Source organism: Mus caroli, chromosome 8 (genome assembly GCF_900094665.2).
Source record: "Mus caroli chromosome 8, CAROLI_EIJ_v1.1, whole genome shotgun sequence".
In the NCBI taxonomy this organism is placed as follows: domain Eukaryota; kingdom Metazoa; phylum Chordata; class Mammalia; order Rodentia; family Muridae; genus Mus; species Mus caroli.
This window is the reverse complement of record NC_034577.1, coordinates 70,338,503-70,352,772: the sequence shown is the minus strand read 5'-3', so window position 1 is coordinate 70,352,772 and position 14,270 is coordinate 70,338,503. Positions and strand designations below refer to the sequence as shown.

Here is a 14,270-nt window from a genome sequence, read left to right as displayed (position 1 = left end):
TATGCCGAAGAATGGTATAGCTGAGTCTTGAGGTAGATTGATTCCCATCTTTCTAAGGAACTGTCATATTGATTTCCATAGTGGGTGTACAAGTTTGCACTCCCACCAACAATGGGAGGACTGTTCCCCGTGTTCCACATTCTCATCAGCATGAGCTGTCACTTGTGTTAGTGATCTTACCCATTCTGACAAGTGTAAGATAGAACCTCTAAGTAGTTGTCAATTGCATTTTCCTCATGGCTAAAGATGTTGGACAGTTTGGCAAGTGTTTCTCATCCATTTGAAATTCCTTTGTTGAGAATTCTTGGTTTAGATTTGTCCTCCCATTTTTAATTGGATTGTCTTGTTTTGTTTTGATATCTTTATTGGTATATATATATATATATATATATATATATATATATTGGATATCAGTCCTCTAACTGAAGTAGAGTTGATAAAAATCTTTTCCTAATCTGTGAGCCACCATTTTGTCCTATTGGTAGTGTTCCTTATCTTACAGAAGCTTTTCCGTTTAATGAGGTCCCACTTATTGATTATTTATCTTAGTGCCTGTGCTATCAGTGTTCTAGTCAGAAAGTCTTCTCCTCTACCAATGAGTTCAAGGCTATTCTCCACTTTCTCTTCTGTTAGGTTCTGTTAGGTTTTATGTTGAGGTCTTTGATCCACTTGGACTTGAGTTTTGTGTACGGTGATAAACATGGATCTATTTGCCTTCTTCTACATGCCGACATCCAATCTGACCAGCACCATTTGTTGAATATGCTTTCTTTTTTTCCATTGTATAATTTTGGCTTCTTTATATATATATATGTATATTTTTATATATATATATATATAAAATATATATATATATATAATATATATATATATAATATATATATATATATAAATATATATATATTTTTATATATATATAAAAGCAGGTGTTAATAGGTGTGTGGGTTTACATCTGGCTCTTCAACTTGATTCCACTGATCAACTTGCCTGTTTTTATACCAATACCATACAGTTTTTATTACTATAGCTCTGTAGTACAACTTGAAGTCAGAAATTGTGAGACCTCTAGAAGTTCTTTTATTGTTCAGGTTGTTTTAGCTATCCCATGTTTTTTTTTCTTATGAAGTTGAAATGTCCTTTCAAGATCTATAAAGAATTATGTTGAAATTTTGAAGTTTCTATCATATGAGTCTTTCACTTACTTGGTTAGAATTACCCCCAAGATATTTTATATAATTTTAGGTTATTGTGAAGAGTGTTGTTTCCTGGGTTCTTTCTCAGTTTATTTGTCATTTGCATATAATAGGAGGGCTACTTTTTTAAAGCTTAATCTTGTATCTACCCACTATGATGAAAGTATTTATCAGCTGTAGGAGTTCTCTGGTATAATTTGAGGGGCTGCTTATGTATATTGTCATATCATCTGCAATTAGCAATACTTTTACTTCTTCCTTTCCAATCTGCAGCCCCTTGATATCTTTTAGTTGTATTATTGCTCTGGCTAGGACTTCAAGTACTATGTTGAATAGATAGGGAGAGAGTGGACACATTTGCCTTGTCCCTGGTTTTAGCAGAATTGCTTTAAGTTTCTCTCCATTTAATTTGATGTTGACTATCAGATTGCTGTATATTGCATTTATTATTTTTAGGTATGGCCCTTTTATCCATGATCATGTCAAGAATTTTATCATGAAGAAGTGCTGGATTTTGTCAAAGACTTTTTCAGCATCTAATGAGATGCTCATATTTTTCTCCAGTTTGTTTATATGGTGGATTGCAATGAGAGATTTTTGTATGTTGAGCCATCCCTGCATCTCTGGGATAAAGCATACTTGATCATGGTTGATGATTTTTTGATGTGTTCTTGAATGCAGTTTGCAATTATTTTATTGAGTATTTTGCGTTTAGGTTCATAAGGAATATTGGTCTGTAATTCTCTTTTTTCATTGTTGTTGAGTCTTGGTTTGGGTATTAGGATAATTGTGGCCTCAAAAAATGAATTTGGTAGTGTTCCTGCTGCTTCTGTTTTGTAGATTAATTTAAGGAGTGTTGGCATTAACTCTTCTTTGAAGGTCTGGTCCTAGACTTCTTTTGGTTGGGAGACTTGTAATGACTGCTTCTGTTTCACTAAGGGTTATAGGTATATTTAAATTGCTTATCTGGTCTTGATTTAACTTTGGTAAGTGGTATCTATCAAGACAATTATCCATTTTTAAAATATTTTTCCAATTTGACAGAGTACAGGATTTAAACGTATCCTTATGATTCTCTGGATTTCCTAGGTGTAATTGGTGTAATATCCCCCCCCCGCCCCATTTCATTTCTGGTTTTGTTAATTTGGATATGTTCTCTCTGCCTTTTAGTCAGGGTTTGTCTATCTTGTTGATTTTCTCAAAGAACCAAGGCTGTTTCATTGATTGTTTTTACTCTCTTTGTTTCTATTTTATTGATTTCATTCCTCAGTTTGACTATTTCCTGCCATCTACTCCTCTTGGGTGTGATTACTTCTTTTTGTTCTAAGCTTTCTGGTGTATGGTTAAAATTACTTGTATAAAATCTCAAATTTTTTATGTGGGCACTTCATGCCTGCATAAACTTTTCCCTTAGCACCACTTTTATTGTGTTCTGTAGTTTGAGTATGCTGTGTATTCATTTTCACTGATTTCTAGAAAGTCTTTAATATCTTTCTTTATTTCTGTCTTGCCCATTTGCCATTCAGTAGAAAGTTTTTCAGTTTCCATGGGTTAATAAGCTTTCTGATGTTGTTTCTCTTGTTGTTGATAGCTTTAATCGTAGTTATTTCATTTCTCTTGCATGTGTTGAGACTTGTTTTGTGTTCTCCTATGTGGTCAAGTTTGGAAAAAGCTCCATGAGGTACAGGTGAAATGTCCTATAAATAAATATAAATCTTCTGTTAGGTTCATTTGGTTTATAAAGTCTGTTAGCTCCAGTATTTCTGTTTAGAACTGTCTGGATGACCTGTCCATTGGTGAAAGTGGAGTTTTGAAAGTTTTCCTGGGTAGAGTAATCTGGGCTTGCATCTGTGGTCTCTTAGAGTCTGCAGCATATCTATCTGTAAAGGCCTTTCTGTCTTTTAGAGTTTCCATTGAGAAGTCAGATATAATTGCAATAGTTTGCCTTTCCATGTTACTTGCAGCTTTTTAATATTTTTTTCTTTTTCTTTTTTTTCCTTTTTCTTTGTTTTGTATTGTTTTGTTTATTATGTGAAAAGGGAACTTTATTTTCTGGTCCAATCTGTTTGGTGTTCTGTAAGCTTCTTGTATGTTTATAGGCATCTCCTTCTTTAGGTTAGGAAATTTTTCTTTTATGATTTTGTTGATAATATTTTCTGAACCCAAAGGTTTTGTTCTTTTTAACTATTATTTTTAGGTATGATGATCTTTTCATAGTCCCAGATTTCCTGGATGTTTTGTGTCGGAGTTTTTAGATTTAACATTTTCTTTGACTTATGTATCTATCCATTTTTCAAAAGCATGTCTTCAATGCCAGAGCTTCTCTCTCCCATCTCTTGTATTCTGTTGGTGAGGCTTGCCTTGTAGTTCCTGTGTGAACTCCTACATTTTTTATTTCTAAAATGCCCTCCGTTGTTTCCTTTATTGCTTCTATTCCATTTTCGGGTCTTGGACAGTTTTATTGTTTTCTTTAACTGTTTGTTTTCTCCTGGTTTTCTTTAGCTGCCTGTTGTTGATTGTGTTTTTAAGCTGGTGTCTTGGCATCTGGATTTGGGATGGTTACAGTCTAGGTGCTGATTTCTGGTTTTGTCTTTGCTAGGTGGGTGTTTTGTTCTCTCTGAATTTTCTGAGACCATGATGGCCATGTGCTGCCCGTTGAGCTATTGTCATCACAGGGAATGCCTGCTGGATGAGTTGGGGGGAGGAAGGTTAGAAGAGATCTTGTGATTCACTGGGGATGGGGCCACAGAGAACAGGGAGACCACAGCAGGTTTCCAGGTACAGAAGTGGGAATGAGACTGGGGGATTGGATCTCAGGAACAGAAGGAGAGGTGTGAGTCCATCTTCAGGCCACTTGTTACCTTTGGAGGAGCAGCCCTTCTGGTTAGCAGAGGCTCCTGTTGGTGTTGGGGTCTGGGACAAAGTAACAAGTGGGGGAGGGAGGTGGGAGGAGATGGTTTGTGGGATCCGCAGGAGATGCGGGCAGGAGTGAGGAAAGGGACATCTGATGTTCTGTGTAGTGCTAGGGAAGAGACTGGGGGATTTCGGTCTGGGGGACAGAGAGGAGAAGGTCTTCAGGCAGCCTAGCTGGTTTTCAGGTAGATGTGGCCTGTGTTGAAAATATTTTAAAGGAAGCAAACATACAAGCCTGACACAGACTTCGATATTTGGAATTTTGGTATTTCTCGCCACTAGGCAAGATAGGGGATGGACCCATTCATTTGTTCCCACTCCAGATAGGCAGGAAGCTTAGATGTCCCTTGTCTATTTTTTTCCTTTTCTTCTTTCTTCCTTTGCTGGAGATTGGGTCCAGGGCCTCATGTGTGCCAAGCACCACTCTATCCCCTAGCCACATCCCCAGCCCTAACCCACTGCTTAGATGCTGTGACTACTTTTGTTTCGGGGAATAAGTTGCAGGATGGAAGGAATGAACATAGTTGATGATATTTAGATACTCAAACGTAAGTGCTGCATTGATTTTTAACAAAGAGACAATGAAAAATACTCTCATCATTTAAAATTGTTCTCTGAGAAAATTAGCCATAGGGGAGGGCAGGGAAAACACATGCAATGTCCAAAAACCTAAGGAGGACTTGGGAAGCGGAGGCATGTGTTAGTGTTATATGTTATATATAAGTTAAAATATACACATTGGGAGGGAATGCTTCACAGTCAGTTCACTGGGTGAGAGCAGGCTTAGAACATCAGGTCCACAGTGAAAGAAAGTTCCAGGTCTTATCCAGACCTTTGCTATCATCATAGAAGCTGGAAACTGCACTGCTATCATTAGTAGGCCCTGAAGAATCAACACACTATTTTTTGATCACATGGTGGCCATTTGAAACCATATAGAGGCTGGGATGGCTCGGAATTGTTCTGATTAGTCCTGACTTCAGACAAGTTAACCTTTCTCTTCCTCAGTTTCCTAGTCAGAATGTTTTACAGGGTAGTGGTGAGAATTATGGTAAAGTCCTAGCTGTGTGAGTCCCTGAAGAGCACGGACTTCTGAACAGAGAGATGCATGCATCTTGGTTGGCTTGTACCTCCAGCTAAATTGTTGTTGTTGTTGTTGTTGCTAGGTTGTTGTTGTATGAAATATATTTGCATGAGTGCACATGCTCATGCCTGTGTGGAATCCAAAGAAGGAGACCAGGTGTCTCCTTCCTGTCACTTCCCACCCCCATCTCCAGCCTCTACAGCCCTGGGATCACAGGTTCGTGCTGAAATACCTGGCTTTTTCATGGGGATCCAAACTGAGGTGCTTATTTTTGGGTAGCAAGAGTTCTTACCCATTGAGCCACCTCCCCAACCCTCTGCTAAATTATTTAATATGTGATTCACAGGATGCCTGGTACTGCACCATGGTGCTACAGCACTGGAGCTAAGCAATTGTAAACTGAGTCTACTAACCAGGGGCTAAGTCTACAGAAAAGACAGCAGACCTAAAGCTGATCTGCTGCAGTTCAGAGCAGTGGTAGGCCCGGTGCCTACGTGAGGATCAAGTGCAAACACAGTGACAATACATAGCAACTGTGGATGGAGAGGCTCAGCACAGTTCCTCAACAGTGCCACTGAGCAGGTTTTCAAAGGGAACAGGAAATTCTCTCTGCGCACAAAGAAAATCTTCTCTTTGTATGCTGCTGTCCCAGCACGGGCCACATCTCTGTGGTCATTTATGGCATTGTTTGTAATTTTCTGCGGCTACACTAGTCTCAGTTACCACTCCCAGAGAGAAGGAAAGTGCCTGCTATTCATCTTTATAGCCCCAGCACGTGACCTGTACTTGGTGGGTGGCATTTAGTAAAGGTTGGCTCAGACCACATTGCCGCCATTTATAACATTGACTGCCACCAACATCTCCCTTTCAGATACTGAATTGAATGTATTTATTTTTTCTAAGCTTTCTAAGTGTCAGGCAGTTTTGACATCCTCCATTGCCTCCTTAACAAACAGTTTTCAAAGTTTGTGGGTTCTTATTTTTTTTACTTCCATTTCCTCTATCGGCAACTCAGTTAAGGGGTATGGGGAATATCACTTCCTCTCCGAATGCTTCCAGCAAGTGGCTGACCCCACCATTACAACCTCTTTCCAGCTCACTTCTGCTGGTCTGTTCATCCTGCCTATCTATCCAGACTCCAAGATTTGAAGCAACTTCTCTTGCTTCTAATCGAGTTGTTCTAGCCATCTCAGACACTGGCAACCTGGGTTTTAATCTTCTTCTGACAACAGCTTCTAATCACTGCTAGAGTGTCCAGTCCTTACTACATCCTCATGGGAAATTATATCTTGCCTATTTCACAGATGGGGAAATTGGGGTGCTTTCGTATGAACTTGCCAAGGTCACACAACTGGCATTTCATATCTAACTCTAGAGCTGCGGGGGGCGGGGGGGGGCGAGTATTTCACTGTGTAGTCCACATTGAACCCGCACTCACTCTGTAACCTGGTCTGGTCTCAACCTGTCCAGTATCCTGTCTCAGCCTCCTGAGAGGGTACTCAGATAGTAAGCATGTATGCCATCATACCTGACTAGAGTTCTTGACCTTGCCTCAAGCAAAATGGCCCCTTCTAGAGAAAACCTGTTGTTAGTTTCATATACAGCTCTGTTTGCACATGTTGCTTTGTAGTTACTAACAATTGAAATGTAAATGTGGGCCGGGGATATTGCTTAGTGATAGAGTGTTTGTCTAGAACTCACCAGTTCTTGAGTAGGTCCTCAATGTACCAGTGAAAGAAGAAGAGGGGGCAGGATGTAGGGAATGAGGGATGGAGGGAAGAAGAGAGGAAAGAGGAAAAAGAAAGAGAAGACCCCTCCATGTTAGTGAAAACGCTGTTTGTCTGCACCATTCCATGGGAGAGAGGAGGAGAAGATGAGGGAACAGACTAGCCTTAAGTGATTCTGGTTTTTAATAGTAGAAACTATAAAAAAAATATCTAGAAAAAAAAGGCAAAATTAAAGTTGAACTTGGAGAGAAACATAGAAATTTCTTTCTTAGAGACAATCTGAGTACCTCGGAATCTGTAGAAACTTCTATTTACTTTCATTTTCATTTATCAAGACATTAAAATGTTCGTTACAATAAAGTCAGCTCAAATCAGCAATGTCCATATAGAAACACTGGTCAGCTTGGATGGAAGTTCTTCCTGGCAGAATGAAGAAAAGAACCGCAAGTGTGAGCTCCACACATCGTGCTGCATGAAGATGCTCTCCATCCCGGAGGGCTGAAGGAAGGTGTCACTGGTGGTGCGTATGGACCAGACCTGAATCCACGTAAAGATGGTATAAGAGCAGCTCATTTTTCTACTGTTGTCTCTAAACAAAGCATCAAGCACATGTATAGTTCTCTCACTGGAAGAGATCTAAGAGATTATTCAATTCAGACATTTTATTTTATACCGGGGGCAACCCAGAGAAGTTAAGTGATTTGCCAAAGAATACAAACCGGCTGATTTATAACCACAGAACTCACCACAAGACTCCTGTGTGTGGCAGTAATATAACTGCTCTGGTCAGGGCCGAGGGATGACAGTGTAATGGATTTTGTCCTGCTAATCTATCAAGACCCAGCCAAACTGCTAGTATGAAATGCCCTCCAACAGCTTCGTGAAAGAAAGGAAGGCTTGCTTACTTTGTAGGACATACAGCTGGGTGTTCATTGGGGTGCTGGGGGGGGGGCGGACCTGGGATTCCGTCCTGCTCACTGCTCTCTTGCTCCTGATTCTTTGCCTGTTCTCTCTCACTGTCACACTCCATGGGCTCCTGGGGACTTCAGGGTACCTCTGTGAGCACAAGCACCCCTGGCTCCCCCGCTATGCTTGTGAGCCCTTCCTGTGCATCCTTCCCTACACCACATGCTAACTTTGTACTGTTTTACACCTCGGTGGCATCTTGGTATATGAATATATTTCCATTCTATAGATGAGGATGCAATGGTACTTGGAAGCAGAGCAGCCCTGAGCAACCCCATTGTTGTAGCTCGAAAGCTCTGTGCACTTAAGTAGAATCTGGGTGGACTGGGAACCAGGCTTCACCTGTAAAATGGGATGGCAACACTGCAGCCCTCAACTCTTGCTTCCGAGGTAACTTTGCTTTGTTTTTCGTGACAGGGTCTCTCTGTGTCGCCCTGGATGTCCTGAATCTCACTCTGCAGACCAGGCTGGCCTTGAACTCACAAAGATCTGCCTGCATCTGCCTCCTAATTGCTGGGATTAAAGGCGTGTGTCACCACCACCCATCCCAATGAGGTGACTTATTAGCTACTTTGCTAAAGTACCTGCTCCCATGTAAGCATTGCACACACACACACACACACACACACACACACACACACACACACACTGCTATATGTCTTACACATCTTCTATATGGAACCTTGCCACTGTCAGACCTGCCCCTATAGCATCACCTCTGTTCATCTACTTTCCCTGGCACACACTGGTGCTTGCCTACCAAGTGTGGTTCCTGAGCACTTGACATTCTGCTAGTCTGAACTGAGATGTGCTACAAGTGAAAGATATGCATGGAGGACCTGGAGAGATGGCTTAGTGGTTAAGAGCATTTTCCATTCTTACAGAGGGCTGGAGTTCAGTTCGCAGGACCTATGCACAGCACAGAGGTCTGTAACTCCAGTTCTGGGAATTCTGACATCCTCTTCTGGTTCCACACCACACATGAAGGCAAAACACTCACACATGTAAACATCTTTTTTAAAAGGGATAGATGCTGAACACCAGAGACTACTGTGTAAAAAGTGCAAATTATCTTGCTAATAAGTTTTTGCACCAGTTACATAAGAAATATTATTTCTAATATATTCAACTTGTAGATATCCCCAAATATATGACATTAGGTTTAGTTTTTACAAGACATGTAAGGATTTTTTTTTGTATGTGTGGCTCCATTTTGGCTCAGCATTGTGGAATAGCTTTCTACGCACCATCGTTGTTACTGTTTATTGTTGGTCCACTATGGATTTCTACGCTCTGTTATTGTTATTGTTTATTTGTTGGTCTGCTGGTCACGAGTGTGGAAATGACAGGCGTCATGTCAGGCATCACGTCTAGGCTGTGTCTGGAGGCAATCTTCTCATCTCCAAAAGAGATGTCCCCTGAGTGACCAGTGAGATGAAGTGACCACGCAATCTTAGAAAACATGGTGAACAGCAGTTCCCCAAATTTTCCAGCCACTTAAAATTTCTCATGTCTTAGGAAGGATTGAGATTTTTTAAATCCTAGTGGGACAGAAACTCAGAGGCCCAGGATTTAATACATTTGGTTTCATTTGGGGTGATGGTGATGGAGTGGGGGGTGCTGCAGTCCCAGGTCACAGGAGGTCAAATTCCCTGAGTGCTTATAGTCTCATTTACCCAGGCAATGGTAGTCCACCCAACATGGTCTCAGCCAGTGCTTTGTTTAGTAAGACACTCTCCTCAGTGTTCTGAAGTGGAGACTGCGTGCCTAGTGGTGAGACAACGGCTCTCTCGGGAGAACTGTCTCACCTGTCCCACTTTCACCATCTAGGGTCCTCTCAGTGGCACCCTGCACTCATCAAGACATTAAAGCTGACCTAGGTCATGCCACCCACCAGCACTCTGAGTCTCTTCATCTGCCATCAAGATGACAAGGATGATGCTGGTATGTGCTGCCCCTGGGACTCCATTTTGAGAACCACAGTCTCTCTGCTATTACCGGAGGTGATTCTGGGTTGTTTTTTTTGTGTTTTGGTGGTGGTTATTTGAGACAGTCTCTCTACATAGCCTTGACTGTCCTGGAACTCACTCTGTAAAGCAGGCTAGCTTCAAAATCAGAGATTCCCCTGCCTCTGACTCCTGGGTGCTGGGATTAAAAGCATGTTTTTAAAACCCATCTTGCAGGTAGGAGGTCCTGGGTGACTTTGGACGTCCGCTCAGCCAGGTTGCAGAAGTGGCTTAGCGTGTGTCCTAATCTCGCTGCGTGTAGGTTGGCCTGTGCCACAAACATGCTCCACCAGCTCCTTGGGCAAGCAGAGAAGCATCCCAGCGGGGTACTGGAGCAGCACTGTATGTGATGCGCTTGGCACTGTTCAATCTAGGGACAGGAAGAACAACCCAGAGCCTTGGAACAAACTGGGTCCCAATAAACAATAGAAGTTCTACCCAGTGACTGTGGACTACAGCAAACTGAAGAAGGAAGGCCCAGACTTCTAAACTCTGAAGTTCACTGTAAAGCTGCTGATAATGAAGGTCTTTCAGAAGCCATCCGCACAATTTTCCACGTAAGCAGGAAATACATCTCTGAATGCATGAAATCATGTTGATTTTTTTTTGGAGTTTATTACACTGATGAATAAATCTCTGAAACTTGAAAAAAAAAACATCTTGCTTTGTGTTATTTTTGAGACACAGTTTTGCCAGGTAGCTCAGGATAGCCTTTAATTAGACATCTTTTTGCTACAGCGTCCTGAATGCTGGGATTACAGGCATGAGCCACTATGCCCAGCTCTGGTGATTCCTTAAGTTTGTGAATTTCAGTTTTTGTATAATCCACGTGGAAAGAGTACTCTACATGAAATTTTTTAGCACGAAGCTTTACTGACGGCTGTCAGTCCCAGGGGTAACCTGTTCACCCCGTATTGACTCTGGAAGCACAGAATGTTAGGATAGGTTGGCTTCAAACATCTTCCCTTTGACAGACAAACCAGGATGGAGCCATCTGCCCTCTGCCAACTTAGGTGACCACACCAGGCACACGTAAAACCAGTCCCAGCTCTTTCTAGCTCTTCTCCCAACCTTGAGCACAGCCACAGTTAGAGGCTCAGGGTCTGAATGTGCTTTTAGAGAAAAGTCATGGGATTTAGGTTGGCTTTAGACATGGAAGAATAGTTCCTATTGGCTCTAAGGATTAATGGTAACAGCCAATGTACATCCTGTTAGGGGAAAGACTGGGAGAGAAAAGACAGACTTTATAGGGTGTGTCTACACAACTCTGCCTGGCAGCTGCCCCACCCTGACAAGAACAGTGTGTGTGTGTAGGTGAGTGTGTGATTTTCAAGGTTCATGGAAGCAGATGGTAAAACATGACCTCTAGGTCTAAAGTGGGGAAGTGTGGTAGGCCTGGGAGTATGCCCTCTCCTCTTTTGGCCGCTGTTTGATCTCTTATTGCTGAAAGACTACCACACAGCTACCAACAAGGGTTCTGGGAACATTCTCAGGTTGTTCTTGTGAAAAGAACATGGCCAATGCTTTGGGTGCCTCCCCTGAGACTTCTCCTTCATCTCACTAGGCACTATCTATCTGATAATTCCTAGGAAGCTGAAATCGTGACCCTTGCGGAATCGAGCCTTGTAGAGAATAAGGCAATCGGGAAAAGGCACTGTCTGCAAGACCCTTAAGAAGAGTTGGGGAGATCATGTTCCTCCCTCTGCATTCACCATAACCCAACCCTGGAGGAGAGTGTGTGCATAGCATAGGACACACTGCGTGGGGCATCTGGATTGCTTTGTTAGGCGGGAACCCCTGCTCGTCCCCTGCACAAGCTGGGAAACCCCATCTGTCCTCCTTCCCCCATCCTCACCTGCACAGTGAAAACTCTGGGCTAACACATCTTTCCTGGCTCTAAATTTCCTGCAACTCGGTCATGAGGCCCACACAGGAACTCAGCTCTTTTACCTTATATGGGCACAATCCCATCTGGTAGCTCACATGTCATCACCCTGTGCCCAAGACCTGTAAACCCCCTTGTTTTAACCTGGATATGTGATGTCACTGACCTTCACCTGTGAGATCGGTAAACCCACTTGAGACCTGCCTCTTAATAAACCTGCCTTTATCCACTTTTAGTCTGGTCTATATCTGTGTCACCACGGGAGAGAAAAAGCCCACTTTCTTCTCCTACTACTGTCACCACTAAAGTATTTTAGATTTTTTTTTTTTTTTGCCTTTTAACCTACTGTAAAAAGAGGAGGGTATTGCTTTGAATTACAAATAATAGCCAAACTTTATCAGTGCCTGAGCATGGGACTATCAAAAGGTTAAAAAAAATATTTTTAAATGCCTAAGATTGCGCTAAATATCCTAGAACCCCTGTAAATGTAGAACTAGTCCTGGTGGGAGTGTTATGTGACCACACTTTCACTGTGGAGACTCAACACATACATCTGATCACCCCAGATAGGGATCCCACAACAGACAGGACAGATAGGACTCAAAGACCACTGCATCACCAAGGTCCACCCCAGCATGGGTGACAGCTCACAATCCTGGGAACCATAGCACACTGGGCAGCCTGCAGGCAGCTCAGCAGGCTGGCGAGTGTCCTTTCCAGGTGCCTGGATTGCTCTAAACCTCTCCCAGAAGCTGGTCTGGTCTCAAATCCTCTTTCTGTCTTTTCAATCCTGAGAGTCATCTTTGCAACTTGGCTTCCTCCTCCTCTGAGAGGAATTCCTCACCTTTATTGCTTACTCTGGCGGTGAATCTGGTCAGTTTCAGGGACTTCCTAAACTATTTTGAGTTGTTTACCTTCCTGTTTAAGGAGCTTCCTACAGGATGCAATACTTCAAACTCAGAGGAAACTAACAGAACCGAGACACACAGGCCAATCCCTAAGGCATCCTGGCCATTCTAGGCAGTCTGGGAGCTTTGGGAAGAGTCAGACAAAGGTGGGGAGCAGTTAGGAGAAACCCTCCATGTTGACCTCTGGTTCCTATCCATGTACCTGTATGCACACATGTGCACACGCACATTAACAAGTGCAAATGCACCATACCAACATTAACAAAAACATGGACCTAGCCGGGCTTGTACTTTTGACATTGACCTAGGCAAACAGCACTAAAATTACCGCAGAGGCAAAGGGAGCCCAGGATTCAGGCCTGAAAACCATCTTCTTCAGGACAGGAACTGAAGCCAATGTTTGTCACATCTCAGAAAAGCCCAGGATGAGAATCTTAGCTGTCCTTGCAAGCTGGACTTGTGCCACCCTGACTCTAGCTTCCTGCTTAGCTGCCTTTTCCCAGGGTTCCAGCACCCAGGCCTGTGAAGACATGTGGCCCAGGCACACACATACCTAGCCCAAGCACCCTGGTACCCACCACATCACCATCCATACCAGCAGGTCTTCCTACATGCCAGGAGCCAAGATTCCAGGTATGTGTGTTAGCTCAGAGGAGCATGAGTTCTAGGGAAAGTGCCTGGTGTGCTTGCATAGGAAGGAGTGCCTTGAGATACAGTGTGGTTAAACCCAGGAAACAAGTATTTGGCTGAAAAGAAGCATGCACCATGGAAACCACACAATGCAGAATGACAGCTATCATTATTAGGAAAGAGACCACAATTGAGATTATTACAAAAGATTATTGGCCAATACTGTAAGTTACAAATATATCTTATCACAGATAACTAGTGTATTTACCCTGAACAATCTTCATGTATCATGTATGTGTAAAATATCATTTGGTCATTTATCATCAAATAATTCATTCATCTTCAGTAAGAAATGAAAGTCTTATTTAAATACAGTAACTATTTCTCTATGTGTTCCAACATATCAGGATTCAACTGTAGATGGATGCAGTACTAACAGTTAAAAATAAAATATTTCCAGAATTCAGGAGGCCTTGCATTCAATCTCCAGCATAAACTAACTAACTAACTAACTAACTAACTAACTAACTAACTAACTAATTAGCTAACTAACCAAGCAACCAACTGGAAAGCAAAACAGCTCCTGTTAACCTCAGGTCTTTTCTTCTGCCTCTCTCAATTTGGTTAGGCCAGGGAGCTCTTGTATGTGAACTCACATAACACATTATTTTTGCTTCTGGCTTACTTCAGTTCTGTTTTCAGGGGTTTTGGTTGATGTTAGGGCTATATCAAAGAGAATTGCATTTTAGTATGGCAAACATTGTTGCCTCCAGAGAGTTAAAAGCCTTACAGGTTTAGCACTTGCAAATACGTCCTGTAGTTTTTCCATAGTTCTACCAATCTTAGTTTTTAAAAGATAACACATTTTATTATTTGCTAATAGATAAAATAGCACTTGTGTGGAAATGTGTGTGTGTGTGTGTGTGTGTGTGTGTGTGTGTGTGTGTGTGTGTGTGTG

The 14,270-nt window shown here is 42.2% G+C and overlaps 1 protein-coding gene and 1 pseudogene across 1 annotated transcript in view; both read left to right on the top strand.

The window, feature by feature from the left end:
• Positions 1-9,744: 9,744 nt before the first annotated feature.
• Positions 9,745-10,545, top strand: LOC115031772 (annotated as a pseudogene).
• A 2,562-nt stretch (positions 10,546-13,107) lies between these two features.
• The window catches only part of Reeld1 (reeler domain containing 1), a 16,326-nt gene continuing 15,163 nt past the window's right edge, over positions 13,108-14,270 (top strand). Inside the window, 1 exon segment of the mRNA XM_029480254.1 lies at positions 13,108-13,315. Within this exon segment, the coding sequence (XP_029336114.1) occupies positions 13,108-13,315 (208 nt within the window).